At 47.5% G+C, this 19,310-nt stretch overlaps 1 protein-coding gene across 1 annotated transcript in view; it reads left to right on the forward strand.

The window, feature by feature from the left end:
- Positions 1-614: 614 nt before the first annotated feature.
- SYT7 (synaptotagmin 7) overlaps positions 615-19,310 on the forward strand; it is a 227,142-nt gene continuing 208,446 nt past the window's right edge. Inside the window, exon 1 of the mRNA XM_081837220.1 lies at positions 615-1,132. Within this exon, the coding sequence (XP_081693346.1) occupies positions 1,102-1,132 (31 nt within the window). The 5' untranslated portion in view covers positions 615-1,101. The remainder of the gene's footprint in view (positions 1,133-19,310) is intronic.

The raw sequence follows: 19,310 nt of genomic DNA on the forward strand, positions 1-19,310 counted from the left end.
TTCTGGACAGGATGCGACCCATTTTTGGTGTCAACTCCTCCAGAAATGGACGACCGAGACGTTTTGGAGAAGGATCAGACGTGGATTCTGCCACCCCTGGTGGGCCGGACTCTCCCCGAGCCACGTTTCCTAGCGCAGTCGAGTCACCCCACTCTCGCTTCGGAGGAAGCTCCCGCCCTTTTCTTTGCTGGAGGCGTGTATGCGTGCAGAACTCCTGCTCCGAGGCGGATTTAGCATGCTACTGGTTTACAGAGCACCCTCACCCAGCCCCCCTTCCAGTGTAGCAGCAGAAACGACCCCCCCCAAGCCTTTTTCTTCCCTTCTTTTAATCTAAGTGCTTTTCGTGTGTGCCATCGGGTGAGCGGGGAGCACGACGGCATCCGCTGGGGACGCGCACGCAATCGAAAGGAGCATCCGTCTCTCGCGCTGCTTGCTGTGGCTTGCCGCTGCTCCGCGCTGCGCCTTGCCAGCCGCCCGCCTTGCAATTCCCTCTCCCACCAGCAGCAAGCAGCAAGTGGACGCGAGTTGAGGGGAGGCGAGCGCAAGACGCGCGCGCAATCAGCCTCGCAGGCTCGTGGCGCGCGCCAGACGGAGAGCGCGCGCGCACACACACACACACACACACACACATATCGAGGGGAGGGGAAGGGCTCCGGAGGCTTGGCATGTTCCTGTGTGGACGAGAATCAGTCCGCGAGCCCAGGAGCGGGAGGGCGAGCCCCTGCCACTAAGGCGCCTCCCTCCCTCGCTCCATTCATTCGCCTGCTCTCCTCATGCCGGCGGCTCCCGCTCTTTCGCCGCCCGTCGCCTGGGACTCCAACCTGTTTGTGGAGGTCACTCTTGGGCCGCCAGCAGCCTGTGGCTTCTTCCCTCCGCCGCCTCCTTGCAGCGTCTGATGGTCTTTGCTCCGGGGAGGCGAGTCGGAGCTGGGCAGTGAGCGGGGAGGAGGAAGCAGCAGCAGCAGCAGCAGCCCCGTCGCTCTCGCACGATCTGGGACTTACAAGCCAGGCAGCCATCCCCGCCCCATCTCTCACACCCACCGGCCCCGGAGGGATTTACTTTGTCAGGAGGAGCCCGCGGGGCTGACGCGCCGCCGAGAAGATGTACCTAGACCCTCCTGAGGCGGCCAAAGGTAAGCGCGGAGGAGCCCCCTCTCCCTCGCACGTCGGTCGGGGCAAAGAGGACCGCCGCCCCGCCGCCTGCCTTGTGCAGGCAGCGCCGAGCGCTTGCTCCGGGTTGCGAGTGGGCAGAACCGCCGTCTTTGTGTGAGCGCCTATGTGTCTCTGTGTGTGAAAGCGGCGGAGGTCGCGGCGCTGCTCCGCGCACCTGAAGGAGGAGGAGGAGAAAAGAAGGCGAAGAATGCCCGCGGCTGATTGGGCGGGGAAACGGGGGGAGGGGGGTCGGTCGGCACCCTGCAAGGAGGCAAAGCGGGGGGGGGGCAGGAACGTGTTAGCAGCTGCGGCTCCGGAGGGCGGTGGCGGGAAGCGAGTCCTGAGGCGGCGAGGTCTCTGGTCCGAGGAGCTGAGGGAGGCTGCGCGGGGACTAACAGGGCGCAGCGGGCTTTTTGGCGGGCGCAGCCTTGAGGGGAACTTCTCGTGAGAACCCCGAGGTCGCCTCCTGCTCTTCGGGCACCCGAAGGGGAGGAGGAACCAGCCCCATGGCTGGCGTGGCTTCCGGGGACTGGCGGCGCCTGAGGGGAGCGGGAGGGGGATTCGAGGTGGGACTCTCGAAGGCTGAGCTTGGCGCGAGGCGCCCCCGCTCTCTGCTCGCTTTCCTTCCACGCCTTGCGCCTTTTCTTCTCCGCCCCCCCCCACCCCACAACTTAATTCCTGCTCCCCTCCGCCTCTTGCTCCCTTCTTCCGGGCTTCCTTGGACTTCGCGGAGTTTCCCAGTTGCCTCTAGTTCTCCCCCAAAAGTCACTCTCGGGGCGCCGCTTCTCTTCTTCGCCATGAGTCACGAGCCGCTGCCCCTCGGAGCCGCCGCGACCGACGAGGCACCTGCTGTTCCTGCAAGAGAAAGCGCTGCAACCTGACCGAAACCGCGGCCCACCGGCTTCCCGGCCGGGCGGAATGAGAGGAGGCTCGCCTGCCTCCCAGACACACGCGCGGGCTTCTCTGGCCGGCAGGGGCAGCTCCTTGCTTCCATCAACACGTTTGCTGTCGCCCGTGAACACTTGCTTTTCTGGAGGGAAGGTAGCCGGGGTGGTTTGTTTTGCTGATCTAACGCGGTAAACAGGCAGCTTTCATGAGCACAGTGTGCACAAATGCGCGCAGCACATACTATATATATCTCTCTCTCGCATTTTATATTCTGGAATTGCTACCAAATCAGCTTCTGGCCCTGTACTCACAATAGATGATACAATCCCGCAGGGACATGTGGCATCAGGACTGTGGAAAGCCTACACTTTCTCTGTTGCCTAGTATGTAGAGAAAAACTGCAGTTCATGTGTATGGGGAGGTTGTGTGTCTTGCCTTTAAGTGACAGCCTTGAATAAGCTCCTTGTGGATGTGGCATTGCCTTCAGAGCCTCCTTGCTAGATCAAGCCATGATTTATTAGGATCCAGGAAGATGCTGGACCTGGAATAGTTATTTTCTTCCCCTTCCTAAGCCTGGATGATCATTTTAATGCATTGGCCTGATTTCTGAGAAAGTGTCACTTACATATCTAGCAGAAGCCTAAGGTTTATGAGAGCAAGCAAGAAACCTAATTTAACTTGTGAAAGCAGCATTTATTGTCCCATTCAATTTAATGGAAGTCTCCCACAGTGTGGCCAGAATCTACTTCTCCAGAGGATCTCATGTGATTTCACTGTGACTAAAAATAAGCTTATTTCTTACCTCCTCAGTGTAGTGGCTGAAGCCTGTGTATCTGATACGCTCAGGTGGACAGATATTCCTGCATGATATAGTAGGTAGAATGTGAGACTGGGTCTAGGGGACCCTACCTGCCACCCACAGAGCTCACTTGCTGTGCCAGTCTTGGGCCAATCCATCTACTCTGCCTCACAGATGGGGAAAAAATGGAGGTGGAGGGTGAGCCAGATATGCCACCTTTTTGGCACATCAGAGAAAAGGTAGGATGCAGATGCAATAATAGGTTGCCAACAGCTATAGGTGGAATGCCCATGTGCCAGGGGAGTGCACCTCTGAATACCAGGTGGTTGGGACAAATGGGAGGGATGTTGATCATGCGGTTTATAAGTTTCCCAGAAGTATCCAACTCGGATGGGGAACCTGTGGCCCTCCTGATATTGTTGGACTCCAACTGCCATCAACCCCAGCCAGCATGGCCAATGGTCAGGGATGATGGGAACTGTAGCCCAGCAACACTGGTGTGGGGGGGGCAAAGGTTCCCCATCCCTGATCTCTATTGGAAAACATTGCTGGGCTAGATGAGCCCACAATGTTCCTCTTATACTCAAAATTTAAAAGTTATATTCAACGGTGAGGCTTAGTGATATCCTGTGACAAACATTACCAGGAGCTAATTGTACAGTACTGCATTTGCAATGTTCTCTCTCTCTTAGTATTTTGAAGGTTGCTGATTTATTTCTTTCACTTTTGTACAAGTGTAGGTAGGAAGAACACATGGCATCCATCCTCTACCGCATTCACTGTTAATGCCATTAATGCATGCAAACCTCCATTCCAAACAGCTGTATTATTCTCAGCCCAGCTTTCGTAGGCCTCTAAATCCACTTTCCTCTCGTATTAGAAAATAGGAAAGCTAAGATTGCGCACAGTGCTTCAAGAAAGCTTGAAAGTCCACTAAAGAACAGTACCATCAGAATATTATTCACATTCACCATCCTATTGTCACTAGTTTATTTTTCGCAGCTGGACTGTAATCTACAGGATTACAGGGATGTATATTAAGCAGAGATGTATATTAAGCTGCCTACTCCTGTTCATGTTTCTTTGCTGAGATACTCCCGTTACTTCAGATCATGGCATTTAAATTCTTGCTGAGTAGATACTTTATTACAGAGGCAGTGTGATGTAGTGGTTAGAGCACTGGTAAAACCTAGGTTCAAATCAGCACTCACGCCATGAACTTTACAGAGTGACTCTTGGCCACTCACACTCTTTCAGCATTATGGGGTTGCTGTGAGGATAAAACTACGGACCAGGGGGGAATTGTGCATACTTTCTTGAGCTCCTAGCAGGAAGGGCAAGATATAAATGTAATAAATAAATGATAAAGGTCAGCTCTATTATGTGGATTGGGAGAGTTTTGTGCTCTGATAAAGTCACACTCCAGCACTATTCCAGACTTCCATTGCTCCACACCTGTCCACTTTCTTTCTGTTTAGCCCCATCATTAGCATCAAACGAATTAGCCTGATGAACTGTCTCATTCCACTCTACTTGCATTTCTGTGATCTTTTTTGAACCCAGCTGCATTAGTGAGAGTTTGCCCTTACCCTGCCCCCACCAATGACCGCTTACAAAGGGCGGACATTGCCGTAGCTATTCCACAGCACCAACAAGCACCGTACAATAATTTCTTAGCATGGCTGTCCCTCTCTCTTCATTTATGACCTTGGTTGAAATGCATGGGCAGCTATTACTTATTAAGAGTCAAGACACTGACCAGATGTGGAGGCCTGGCAAAGGAATTGCTGTGTTGGGTTAAGCCCATAACGCAGTTCTCAGCATTCCATCTACTCACAGCAGCCAGCCAGGTACCTCCAGGGAGGCTCGTGTGCATTACGTTTGTTCGTCCTCAGCATTTGGTTGTCAACACATATGCTGCTTTTGAAAGCTGAGATCACTTCTACATCCTAACTGACATACACTTACCCAATTTTTTAAAAAAGGCTTTATGTTGGCAGTTTCTGCGACTTCCCCACCGCATCTCATTGACGCACGTCTTCCTTTCCTCTACCAGCATCCTACTAATAGAGCAGCAACAGATGAATGCAACACACCCCCCCCACAATCTGGCACACCTCCAGAATCTTTTGCACCTCCTATTGGCTAATTAATAACACTATCCTAAGTGTTCCTGCACTTAGTTTTAAAGGAGTGCCATAAAAGCGCCCTTCATGCCAGGATATTCATCAGACCTAACTAGGACTATTGAGGGGTCCTACTCTGTGGGGCAGGACTGCAGTTCAGGGGTAGAGCATCTGCATGCAGAAAGTCTTGGGTTCAACCCAAAGCATCTGTAGGTAGAGCTGGAAATGTCTTCTGCTTGAAACCCGGGTGAGCTGCTGCCAGTTAGTGTAGACAATACTGAGGTAGATGGACTACTGGTCTGACTGGGTATAAGGCAGGTTCCTTAAACTCCAGAGCATCTTCACTCTGTATTCCATGACTATGTTGTGCAAACATTCCCAATGTGATCATTCTTTGCTACATCCTTGTGGCTATTTGTGAAGTTCCAGAGCTTACTCTATGTGAAATGGCACTTTAGTCCTAAGCATGCTAATTGCATAGGAATGTCCTCCTAGGTATGCTTAGGGGACACAGTGGAAGTGGCTGAAAATTAAGATCAAACCGTCTTCACAAACATGCTACAAGACTGTATGTATGATGTGATCTGAATAAAAGGAATCATCTGAAACATCCTGTCAATAATAATGGCTAAATCAGAAGCCTGTAGGCTGACCTACAGTGAGACCCCCAACTGGTCTTTGGAGGAAATACAATGTAATTGGGGTATACAGTGGTACCTCGGGTTACAGACGCTTCAGGTTACAGACTCCACTAACCCAGAAATAGTACCTTGGGTTAAGAACTTTACCTCAGGATGAGAACAGAAAACGTGCTCTGGCGGCGCGAGACCCCATTAGCTAAAGTGGTACCTCAGGTTAAGAACAGTTTCAGGTTAAGAACAGACCTCCAGAACAAATTAAGTTCTTAACCTGAGGTACCACTGTACAGGAGAGCAGGATAAGCATTTGCCTAGAGAAATATGCTCAATGTGGCATATGCAGCATGAGAGTTCCAGATTACTATGCTGTGGTGTGTTCTGAAAAGCAACAAAATAGGGTTCTGGCTCTGAAAGAATTTGAATCTTCAGTCTGTGAAGATTCAATGTGAAACAAAATGATGATACAATTCCTCCTCAAAAGGGGGTGGAGGGCTTGAGCGAAGTGCTGTTGTAGCAGGAGTTTGCTAACCCTGTGGCTCTTTGGAAAGTTTGACTCCAGCTCCCATCAGCCTCAGCCAACACAGCTAATGGTCAGGGATGGTGGATGTTCTAATTTGAGGAGTCACAGGTTCCCCACACCTGCACTATATCAACAAAACAGCAACTAACTTGTGGGCAGCATGAAAGTGGGTCTATGATAGTTCAGAAAAAGATGTGAAAGAAGTGTGATTTAGAAAGGATTTTAAAGGAGGAGTTGTTTCTCAATAGTTATGAAAGGAGACAGCTAGGAAGCGCCATTCAAAGAAAGCATAAAACTGGGTAGAGCTAAAAGGAGATTAGCATGCATGAAGAAAAAGGCTATTGTGTGAGTGAGTGTGTGTGTGTGTGTGGAGAAAGTGTTAAAATGTGGAGAGTGGGAACTTGAAGCACATACCACATTTAGTTAAAACCCCTCTTTCAGTTTCTGAGACCCCACAAAACAAATGGTTAGAAAAAGTGAAGATGGTAGTGGCATGACTTAACATTGTTCACAAGGCTTCTGCTTCAAATGGTGTCGCTTTGGTGCCTGTGTGGTTTATAAACTGATTAGGTCTCCCCTGGATAAAAGGCACTTTGCTGTGTGATGCATTGTTAATTATGATTAAAGAGAAAACCAAAGTTTAATACAGATACCAACAGTAAGGGGAAAGATGAAGTTAAACGAGAGGTAAAGCCTAGAGTGTAAAGAAGCTTTTCAGATATGCCGTGTGATTGAATCAAAAAGGGCTATCCCCAAAGGACCTTTCTGGAGAACAAGAAAAGCAGGGAAGGAGACATCTGAACACAAGTTGCCATTAGGCAAACCATTGGATGCTTTCTAAAGTGGTTTCAACATGGCCATGCCAAGTTGCAAAGTGGGCTGGAGACAACAGGTTTAGATGACTGGTTTGCCTTCACCACTGGGTTATGCGGGCTCCAAAAAAGCAGTTAGCTATTGCCCCCAAAGTTATGATTACTGTTTATTATAGACTTACTCACATTGAATGAGAACTTCTTCCATACAATTGAAAACACTGCTCTGCAAGAGCAGCACTTATTAGAAAGGCTTGAAATAAAAGCCACTTCGCAGCGGAAGGCAGATTATGCGTTTTCAAATAGTAACTTCCCATGTTGCGTGTGTAACCACTTTGGTTTTTCAGTCCTTTGTGCTACCCTACAGAGAAGTGAGGGGAAATTGATCACTCCTGACTTCCCCATAATCTTTTATCAGGTGCCAGAGCCTGGTCAAACACTTCTCTGGTAAGCAGGGTGACACTAATGACCAACTTCCCAAGCAGTTATATGCAGTATGTGGTAAATTACAGAAGTGTTTTCTGTATTCATCATTGAACTGCCCTGATTGTGTGGACAAAAATGTGGTTTAAGGGCAGGCAATGTCTTCATGGATCTTGAGGCTGCAGGGGCAGAGGTGTGTGTATTAAGGCTGAATAAGAAGTGGGCTCGCACTGTACAACACACATTGCTCCTCTCTTAGAAGAGGGATAGGCCTGTGGCAGATTGAGCGAATATCAGTCACAGTGGTACCTCGGGTTACATACACTTCAGGTTACATACGCTTCAGGTTACAGACTCAGCTAACCCAGAAACAGTACCTCGGGTTAAGAACTTTGCTTCAGGATGAGAACAGAAATTGTGCGGCGGTGGCACGGCAGCAGTGGGAGGCCCCATTAGCTAAAGTGGCACCTCAGGTTAAGAAAAGCTTCTGGTTAAGAACGGACCTCCAGAACGAATTAAATATGTAACCAGAGGTACCACTGTATTATTATTATTATTATTATTATTATTATTATTATTATTATTAGGACAGTGTATGATGGGCCTTATTGTTGTGCTAGCTGCAGAAAATGATGAGGGAGGAAAAAACGCTGGCAAAATGGCATCTTGTGGTATACCTGATCCTGCTCAAAGGTGCAGGCAATGGGAGTCTGAGGTTCCTACCTCCAAGGGGAAGAGAGACTCCCACTCTTTCACCCCTCTTTTGCTTTCAGTTCAGTGAACTTCCTTTTACTACCTGGGCTAAGAGAATCTGTGGCCATTCCTTGCCAAGGCCACCCTCCTGCTACTTCAAGGGATTGCTCCAGGAAGGGAAGAGTCAGACCCTGTTCCCCATGTGGCAAAGCCCCGTGTGCCCAGAGAGCCTGGCGGTTGCTCGCGAGCCTCTGGGCTCTGCCCTCTCGCTCTGCTTGCTCGCCCTTCGCGGCCTCAAGAGTTGTCTGAGAAGCCCTCGCTCGGCAGCCGAAAAGCAATGCCTCCTCAGGAGGAGAGAAATAAATGAGCACGGCGGCGCCTTCAGGATGTGCGCCTCTTTTCCTCTCGGTCTCCGGGCTGAAGAAAAGGCACGAGTTCTTGATGAGCAAGTGTCGGGGGACTCCGGAGCGAGAGGCTGGGGAGGAAGGCGACGCCTGAAGGAGTTGGGCTGGTTAAACATAAGATGAAACAATATCCAAAGGGTTGCAGAAAGAGAGAGAGCCGCTGCTGAGCTTGCGCGGCACACGCTCCCTCTCCCGGTGGCGCTGCTCCACTCGTGGGCAAAATTACCCGGGGCGGGGGCGGAGCCTGCGGTGCAGGCGCGGAATGATCGGCCCTCTTTTTGCCTTGCCGAGCGACACGCCCTCTGCCGCTCCCAGCAGCCGCGGCCAACGCGCTCTCTTAGCAGCGGCGGCGCATAGACTCCCCCCCCCCCCAGCGCGCGTGTGAACGCACAAACACGGTTGCTCAAAACTGGCTTCCGAGTGACCCCAGCGCTAAAAGCCCTTGCCGCCTTTTGCTACACTCTCCCTCCCTCCGCTTCCTAGTTAAATCCGGATCTCTTTCGTGCTGTTATGTAGAGCTGGTGATGGCGGACCTCAGATCTCGCTCTCCCGCTACGCCCCCTTGCTATTGTTACTCCCCGCTTTCTAATTCCTGGCTGCTAAACTCAACGCCTTGCTCCACCCCATTGATCGCCGCCTTATCACCACGTTCGGTCTGGGCTCGATCTCCCCCCCCCCCCCTTCTCTGAACTAACCGAAGCAAGAGAAAAAGACATTTGCAGGCAGGAATCCTTTTGCCTGGAGCCGGGCAGGAGGAGGCCCCTCGCCTGCACCCGGATATTCCTGGGTGGAACTGTTGCATCACGGAGATTGCCGCCTTTCCCCTTCTTGTCCCTCGTCTAGATCCCGCCCACTGGCTGTAAAATTCCTCCGATGCTGCTGCTGCTGCTGTCAGGTGCTCGCTGTCTCCCGGAATAGCTCTCGCGGCGGGGCTCCCCGCCCATTCGCCCCCTCTCCAGCCCGTGCAGCAGGTGAGGTCAGCCTGACAAATTTAAACTCGAGGACGGAGCCGCAGGACGAAGCTCCCACGGCCTCATCCCACCTGGCGCTCAAGCTGCTAGAGAGAGGCAAAGCGACCAGAGAAAGGAAGACAGATGCTGATAATATTGCTGCCACCCCTCAGGCCCCAAGGGGTTCGGCTACGATATCTTACGATGTATTTAACAGGAAAAGAGGAATTATTTTTTGGGGTGGGATGGTATAAATGCAGGCAAGAAAGTTGCCCTCTAGGGATTGTGTTTTAAAAGCAGCAAGCTATGGGAAAGTGGAAGAGCATAAGTGCTAAGCTTCGCATCTAGAAGGCGAATGACCAGTTTTGTGAACATCTACTCCCCCCCCCCACGTTAAAAAACAAACTAACATGAAATCTCCACGTTCTCCCTGCTAGTGAGAGATGCCTGGCCATTGTTGGGGAAAGATGCTGGACTCGATGAGCTGCTGTTCAGATCCAGCAGGGCTCCTTCCTTAAGGTCTTAGGATAAGGATGGTGGGGTCAGTTTAAGTCATGTGCTAGGAATCTATAGTCCCCATATATGAATGGCTTCAAACATGGTGAGGAGGCCATAGGTGAGAATGTGGGAATGTTAAGGAAAGTAGGAAAGAATATTATCCCTCCTCACTCACACTAGTGAGTAAACAGCAGGGCCCATTCCCTTTGCAACTCATTGGAAGCAAGTTGATTCATTAGAATCCTTTAATTAAGCAATCCAGTCTGGCTTGTCCAGTCTGGATTGTTCCTGATAAGTTTCCCCTTTATTTCCCTCTTAAAATAACAATAACACAACACAGTCTTCTTTAAAAGTAAGAATAAAGTTTTACTCACATTCCATTCACAGCAGTAATCTGAAGACAGGCTTTATCTTGTGGTTACAGTGAAAAGGAGTCTGAGCTACATCTCAGACTTCCTTCCTGTGTGCTCCATCCTATCTGAAGGTGTAGCCATGTGCTGGCTAAGAGTCAGGAGAGTCCAAGAGTAAGAGCAATAGAGTAAGAGTCGAAGAGAGAGATGGTTGCGTGACCAGTCCTTTTTATCCGGTCAGCTAGGGTCATGCCCATCTACCTGGCCACACACAGGGGGAGGAAGCTCCAGAGCAGATATGACAGGAAGTCCTCCCTGTCTGGAGCCACATTCCCCTGTGTGTCCATTCTAGGCAATAGGAAAATGTTGTACTTGACTGCTCTAGTAATAATACAGAATCCCACAGAATCATAACTGACTTGTACTTTATGCTTGCCCTCCTGTCCATCTCATGTAGAATTGGATTTTTGTGTCCCCACCTCCTTAGAAATTCTATAATCACAGTCTTGCACCAGCATCTCTTGTCGCAGTAGTTCAGAGTCAGAAGAAGCTGCACACCATTCTGAAGACAGGCTTCAAAATATAGGCCTGCTACTTTGATTGAGGTGGGCAAGAGACAGAAGGCCTCAAATGAAATCTGCAAGCACTATTCCCTGTCTCCCTCAGCAGCCACCCAGTTTGACCCAAGCCATGCCCTTGTAGTCTTCTAAAAACAATTTATAAGGGGCTGACAAAACACATAAGCAGAGCATTCCTCCTTTGTCAATATGCCCCCATAACTCGAGCACCAGTGCTTCACCAAGTGTTTTGCTCGGGTATGTGCAGAAAATCCAAGATCGCTAGAGAATCTTCACCACCTTTTACCACAGACCATCTTGTGTGTGTCTAATAAATGTACAAACTGGTGCATATACAACAGAGTAGCAATCAGGTGGAGAGTAGCTAGAGACATTAAAGCATTTGTGCAATATTGGCGGTGGGGTGGGCATGGACGGACCTGTGGCCTTCCTGATATTGTTGGACTCCCAACTTTCAGCAAGAAGGAAATCATAATGCAGTGCAAGGAAAGCAGTTTACCAGCCTATTGGGTGCTGCTCATACCAACATAAAAATGGGTGCTGGGTCTGATGTGGAGCTGCGAGAACCAGATTGAGCTCACTTTGGGTGACTTTGAGCAGAGCTGCTATATATGCTGATTGCCTCATGTAAGGAAGATACATGTATGATGTCGCACTGTCGTCTGTGAGCCAGGTGCTCCCCAGCCAAGCTGTTGAACAGTTGGAACACCCACATACACTATGACATCATTGCATCCAAAGATTTTGGCTGTGTAAAGTCTGTCTCCCCCTCTCTATCTGAAGAACATAGCAAGTGTCCTACTGGGCAATGAGAGCTCACACTGGAAGTTGTGTGTAAGGCAGAGGTGAGTGTCAGGTTTGAGATGAAGGAGTGGGGTGCAAACATTAAGATGGGGCTAGAGAGAAATTGTGGGCTGCTGACTGGCTATCCCTCTTGTATGAAGAATAGTTCAGGTGTTTCCTCTTCTATGGGTACATAGGGTGACCAGCTAATACACATATTTTCATGCCTACAATGGAAAAACTGCCAACTCAAATATTATTAAATAATTATCACAATATGAACTTCAATTTTCGACTATATATATCAATATATCTCCCAGCCCTGCACAGAATTGTCTTCACATTAAGTAGAATAACAGATGAAATGTTTCTTGCAGCCTAAGTAGGTTGCAAGCTTAAGTAACATTTTAAAAAAATGTTTGACTGTGCTATAGAAACAATTAACCATCATCTCAGGGTTAAGCTTAATAAATTTACTGCCGTGCTATGTTTTAAAGCCCTATAGGAATCAGGGCAACTAACAGCAGCCTCCACCCAGGCTGTCCTTATCTTTGTCACAGCTTCTACCTAAGTCTCTGTGACTCTCCTTAAACTCAGCCCCGTATCTGCCAACTTTAAAAAAGCATGAGTCAGATTACTTCAAACCGTGAGATTTAGATTTATGTCACACACGTTCCCCTTTTTAAAGATAAATGAGGTTCTATTTTTTCCTTGGTTTATGACCATGGCACATGCTGCAGGCATGTTCTCTTTGTAACTATGAAAAGTAGATTTTTTTCCCTTTTAAAAATGTAAGATTCTCATCCCTCAGTTCCAGGATCTCAGAGCTTCTGAAACCTCACGACTCTGCATGTAAAATGGGAAGAGTCTGTGGTGGAAATGTACTGTGCCAAAATACGATTGGAGAGACTTGAGCAAGGTCATCCTTGCTTCAGAGGTGAGGATGCTAGGCAGAGGATCAGTGGCTGTGTTTGTGCCATGGAGGTATTTATTTGTTGCATGAGTGCCTCAGCTTTTCTGCAAGGAGCTCAGGGTGGTGTACATGAGCTTCTCCCTCATTATATCCTCACAACAAGCCTGTGATTGTAGTTTAAGCTGAAAGTTGGTGATTAGGCCAGGGTCAACCTGTGAACTTGGGTGAGCAAAGATTTGAACTTGGGTCTCCCTAGTCCAAAAACCATCAGTCTGCATGCTACGTTGCAGGACAGGAAGCTCATTCCCTTGCTGGTTTCATTTTTCCTAAAGTGATGAATCTGCTGTCTAACCTCATGCCGTCACGTATCATGGTGGCATCTGAGCAACCTTTCACCCCATTCCATCTGTTTCCTCTTTGTCCTGATTTATCCTTTCTTCATTTCTTCCTCTCTGTGCTTTCCTGAGAGTCCTATCTGTGATCAGCATGTTCAGGTTTGCAGGAAGCAGGACAGACGGGTACCCAGGTGAGATTGCCACTGATAATGCAGAATAAGAAGGATGTGAGACAGGAGGGAGAGGTGACCTTGTGTTAAGTTAATCAAGTCTGAGTGGAAAGTGGCCAATAGCGTAAGAGCAGATAAAGCAGGGCTAGTGGAGGAGTCTGAGGAGATGATGGAATAGACATGAAAATGTTCGTAGTCTGTGAGGCATTATTGCACCCAGTTGTTTTGTTTTATTTTTACAGCAGCTACATCTGAGTGGGAGCATTATTGGTTTTCATTACTGCATGATATGATTCTGTTGCAAGGGAAGGCATTTCCAAAAACTGAAGGTGCTCACTTACCAATAGTAATAAATATGTATACACAAATAGTACAACTTAATTACCATGGATGCCATTTCACTACTTAGTTAAGCTAGTTCTAGAGCAATTATTTCTGTCCATATGCAGAAGCAGAAAATGGCTACTCTGGAAAGCTGCAACCCTGCCCCTAGTTACACACATGTAATTCTGATTGAAACTGGTGGAACGTGATGAAGGTGTGAAGGGCTACAGACTAAGGGTTTGCACTAATGGCAGGAATAAAGTATCAAAAGAACTCTTTCAGTGCCACTGAGGATCTTGTGTCAGAAATGTAGAGAGAAGGTATGCTAGTAGTATACATTCTACTTTTCTTAGTCCAGCTGGTACTGAACAATCATTAGTTTACAGAGCATGGAAACCACTCTTTGGGATCAGGGATAGAGAACCATATCAGAGGTTCAGAAGAGGTTTGCTACGAAGAGATGGTTGGCCTTGCTGCTTATATAGGAGAGTGGAGAACTGTATCCAATTAACGTTATGAGCATATGGAAATTACATTCATTCATTGTGAAGAGCAGACATGAAAAAAATCCCATTGTGTTGTTGTCAAGACACCTAAAGTTTGATGACCTAGGTGAGGAGAAGCAGAGTCACAAGGCATGGCAATTACTCTGAAGCAGTGTTCTTAAAACCCTCATAACTGAGCTGTATAGAACCTTGATTTTGTGTTGGCACAATGGTATGCAGATGTCCTGCATGTGACAATGAGTATGATCTGAGAGAGGTAGGCCAAGCTATGCTCCAAGCTCTTTCTGGGGACACACATGGAACGAAGTATAGACCTTATGAGATTCATTCATTCATTCATTTTACATTTATATCCTGCCTTTCCATGAAAGGCAAACTCAATGCGGCTTTACAAAATAAACATTTAGAACAAGTTAAAATGCCACCACCATCATAAAAATACACAAATTCGCAGCGGTAACAGCATCATAAAACACATTCAGCAAGCAGCAAATAAAACACAAAGTCAGAGACTCTGAGTAAAAAATGCCCACAGGAATAGAATTGGTCTTAATAGCTCATTTAAGAAAGGGCAAAGAGTGTGTCCATGTCAGAGACGCCTCTTTTGAGGAAGCTATTCCATCTCTTAAACACTGCAACTGAAACGAGGTCTCTCTTTCATTCCAGTCAACTGTTTTCATTGGCAAAGGGGCCCCTGGAAGCTGAACACAGATCAGATCACATGACAGGATATGATCTTTAAGGAACCCCTGCTCTCCCAGACCAAAGGCAACACTTTGAATTGAGCCCAGAGTTGAATTTTGGCATTCTTGGACTGCCTTCAAGATTAGCCCCACATAGCATGCATTGCAGTAGTCCAACCAGGCTGTGGCATGAATGACCAAGGCTAGATCTAATTTCTCCAGAAAAGGACACAGCTTGCAAGTCAGTTGTAGTTGGGTATCATTGACTACTAGCCATGATGGCTGTGCTTTGCCCCCACAGTGGGAGGTTGTAATGCTTCTAAATACTAATTGCTGGAAATTGATAGTGCTCTTGTGCTCAAGTCTAGTTTGCATGCTTCCCACATGCATCCAGTTGGCCACTGTGAAAACAGAAGACTAGACTAGATAGGCCACAGGCCTGATCCAGCAGGCTCTTCTTATGTTATTATGAAAAATGCAATCTTTTCCACCACTTCAAGTTGTGCATCCATAAACACAATTAGATCCAGGAGTTCCTTCCACTCCCCAAGCTGTAAATGCTTTGCTTCAGGCGGAGTGCAACTCCACCCAGTGCTGCCTGAACATCACTTCTAAGATAATCAGGACCACAGCCAGCTGTAGCCAGCCAATTGTGGCAAAAGGGTTGCAATTTCATAGTTTGGACCCTCATTTTAATCTTATTTCCATGTAATTCTGTCCGAACTTCAATAGGAGCCAGCATTTTTCTTAGTCTTTCGTTGTTACACAGTGATTCAGTAATCAACTAAGCCTCAGCCCTAGGAACTATAGAATGATACAAATCTGAAGTAAGTAAAGGAACATGTACAAATCAAAATCCTAACCACATGGTAGTAGGACATCCATTTGGGAGTAGCTAGCCAGTGAGTGCACACCTTTTCTTATTCTACGGTGTCCTTGATATAGTAGTTCATACCCTCAATTACTTCAGCCTCCCTTTCAACAGGGCTTGCAGCAGTGATCCTCATGGCTTGCTGAAAGTTCTCTACTCAATAGGTCTGAACTATTGTGAATTTATAACACCCACTCTCAGTTCTTTACATTGGTGGAACAGAAAATACTGAACTGATTGCATTTGGTGTGTGAAACCCTAGTGGTTTGGAGTCTGGTTAAGATTCATTGCCTTCTTTCCCTCAGTCTTATTGGAATGGCATCAGCTACACGTGCAATTTAACAGTTATGCTACCACACCTCAGTCTGGGTGGACGCAATGCCTTTCTAATATGGGGAGGGTTAACCACGTGAAATTAACCCACTACTAGGGAAGTCTGAGTGGGTCTGTGGCTATTGACTGGAATCAGGATGTGAGCAGGCACATATGATTCCCATTAGGATTTGGGCACTTGTCTGGGGGATCAACCCCGTGGCATAATTTGGTGTGATGATGCAGTATCACATATTAGGTGAACCTGTCCTGTGTGTGTTTATGCACAGTTGTAAGTGTGATGGTCCAGGGTTGCAAATCTGTGGCTACATCAAAGGCTACTACTATTTTATGCTGATTGTGTAGCTCCCTAGAGCTGCCCAATCAGTATAAAAAAGGAGCTTTTTAGCCAATGAGAAGTCTTCTTATCCTTTTGTTGATTGGAGCCAGTCATAGTGACAAGAGGGTGAGTCAGCCACTGAGGATTGGCTCCTGGGATCACTCTGGAGAAAGCACACAGGAAGAAAAGCGAGGAGTTGTTGTTCTGTGTGCTCCGAAGCTACGCACTTTAGTTTCAAGAGAATGGTGTGCAGGTTCTGCACAATGGAACAGTGAAAATTCAGCTTGAGTCACTGTGAAAGAACCTGTTTGGAGCATTTCAAATCATTTGCCTCTGTATGTGCATAGTAAATAGTAGATCTAGCTGAAACACATGGAGTTCTGCATTGATCATTGCAACGCATCATTGATTATTATTATAATTGCACAATTATATGATTGTTGTGTAATCTTAGAAGGCTGTTAATCTTGGAAGGGGGTGTGGCTGTGAGGGGGTGTGGCTATCATGAAGGGACCCTGCACTTCTGAATTTGCCACTACACTACTGTGCACAGTAACCAATCAGTTCATGCAATACAAGACAAGTACACAGGAAAGTTGTGCTTGCTAGCCAGTTTTCCCTAGATATTTTTTGTTGCCATAGCACCAGTCACTATTTGAGCTGAACCCAGCCATATTGGTGGCTAAAGATACCGGCACAAAACAGAAGGGAGAGGTGATGACGGAACACAAGTGAAACAGAAAGGATGTTGGACTGGAATATTTTTTGTATACCAGCATTCCTAAGGTGCTGCCTTCTGGGACAAAGAAAGATGCAGAGTTAATTCAGACATTTGAACAGATGCTTCCCCCATCCCACCTGTTTCATGCAAACTATCCCTGTGATTAGGGTTGTGTGGAGAAATGCTTGCTTGAATGGGGCTGTGCTTAGCAAGGGCGTAGCCGGGGGGGGCAACTGCCCTCCTAAATCAATAAAAAATACTTAACTAACTGAGGTTCTGCCGCCCCCTCCCCCCACATGAAGTCTGCCCCACTAACATAAATCCTGGCTATGCCCATAGTGCTTAGGCTATAGCCCCAGCCATCAACAGCCATTTCCATAATAGTGTCATGGGGCAAAATGTGCAGGAACCTGCTAAATTAATCCTGAGAAATGAGAATGTGTGTGGTGTGTATGTTTTTCCTGGTCCTGAGAAATGATCCATATTGGTATTAGACTTCAACTCTCTCTCTCTGTGTGTGTAATCAATATTGTATTATTTCCACAATCAGAACTAGCAGCACATAGCAGACTTCCCATGGTAAGCATAATGTTGTGCATGGCTATCTAATATTGTGTTATGCTGTATTTGCCATTTCTTAGGGGGATGTGAGCTTGGATAAATTGGGAGCAGGGAAACAGAGAGCACCTCCTCATTCTAAATTTCTCCTCATTACCGGTAATTTCTAAAAAGAGAGATGCTGGGCCTCAAGCCTGTCTGAAAGCCAAGTCCTTTACTTAGAAGCCCTGCTTTCTAATCCCAGATGCACAGGAGCTGGCTGTAGCTGCTGAGGGATGAGGGAAATGCATTTGGCATTTGCTCAGAGGTGTTTTCATTGCTATTATTGGCCCATGTGTTCCAAGGATGGGTACTGGCATTCAAAACAGGTTTCAAAGCTGAGGCCTTGTTCCAAGTTGAAGCCCTATCCTGGGCTAGATTCTGGTTGCATAGGAATCAGAAAGTGTGCCATACTTTCAGATTATGATTCTCTCTCTCTCTCTCTCCCTCTCTCTCTCTCTCTCTCTCTCACTCTCACCATGAATGTGTATAAATAATTGAAGCCCTTGGAGGCAGAGTGGGAAAGTGATTTTCAATGCTGCCGAGGTGTGAAAGCTGGTCCAAGGCAGCCAACAGTCTTTGGCATTTCCTATCTCACGTCCCAGAATACAGAAACTATTCAGAAGGTTGTTGCTGCAGAAGGACAAGGATCTCACTCCAGAAGAGCCCTGAAGGGATGTTGCTTGCACAGGACACGGCTGAGGTGCTGCCGCCTGCTTTCCCTCCCTCCCTCCCTCCCTCCCTCCCTCCCTCCCTCCCGCTTGCTTTCCCTCCTGCTGTGAAACATACAGAGGCTGAGGGAACTGCATTAAATGTTTAATGAGACCCTGACTGAGCAAAGCTGGAGGAACCACAGTAGGAGAAACTGTTCTCTCCTCTAGGGTCACTGATTTTACACATAGTTCGCTCCATGGCAGCACCAAAAGCCCTTCCCTCATCGGAATGAACACATAACATTGCTGCTTCCTGCAGGACTTATTAGTCACAAAGCAAGCAAGTTCCCCAACTCAGGGCTGCAATGAGATTTTAACAATATGCTGATATTACTAGTGAGGCAAAACTAGTCCTGTTGTGAGGCAGCATAGCTCACAGATAGGGAGGCTCAACCAGTAGTCTGGAGTGATGGTGAGAACTAATATTGATAAGAATATGAGGTCCCGTGTGATACATGCTAGCAGTGATACGTTACGTTCCTAGGAGTGCTTCATAACAGAGGCCAAGTTCAAGAGAAACAAAAAGGTGAGACACAATACATCTCTCTCTAGGATCTGACTACCCCTCCAAGGCTTCATCTTCATACTTGAAGGGATGGCGGTCCTTGCACAGACAGCCTCACTGGAGATTGATCCATTAGGGCAAATGGAGCACTCTTCCCAAAATCCTAGTCAGCCCTCAGCCAACCTCTGCCTGCCTTCCTATTTACCTCTTCCTATTTACAAGCCATCCTTGGGTGGCACTGGCTGCCATCTTCCTCCTCTTGAGTTTCAATGTAGCTGTTGTAGAACTCAGCAGGGAAGAGGATGGGGGCAATATTTCAATTAGTTGGCTCTGTCTGCTGGCTACTCTGTCTGTTGGTGGCCCCTGGGCCTTCTGCCTCACTAGTCTCAATGGAAACCAGTCACTACTTGGCAAGCTTGGAGTCAAGTGTATTATTGGTTCTCCAGGTGGAATCTACACACACACATATAAAAAATGCTTTGAAAATGTTTTTTTTAAGGAAACGTTTTTAAAAACACATTGAATTTGGCATAGCTCACTGTCTCCATCTAGTGTCACATTTGTGTATTACACTTTACAACAAATTTAAAACATTTTATTTGCAGCTGTATAGCTGAGTCCCATGACTTCTTGCACAAATAAATGGGCTCTGGGGAGTGAGAGGTGTCTCACATAGTGGGCTTGGTCCCTTGGGGGAATTGGGGTCA

The sequence above is a fragment of the Podarcis erhardii genome (genome assembly GCF_964252035.2).
Source record: "Podarcis erhardii genome assembly, chromosome: 1".
In the NCBI taxonomy this organism is placed as follows: domain Eukaryota; kingdom Metazoa; phylum Chordata; class Lepidosauria; order Squamata; family Lacertidae; genus Podarcis; species Podarcis erhardii.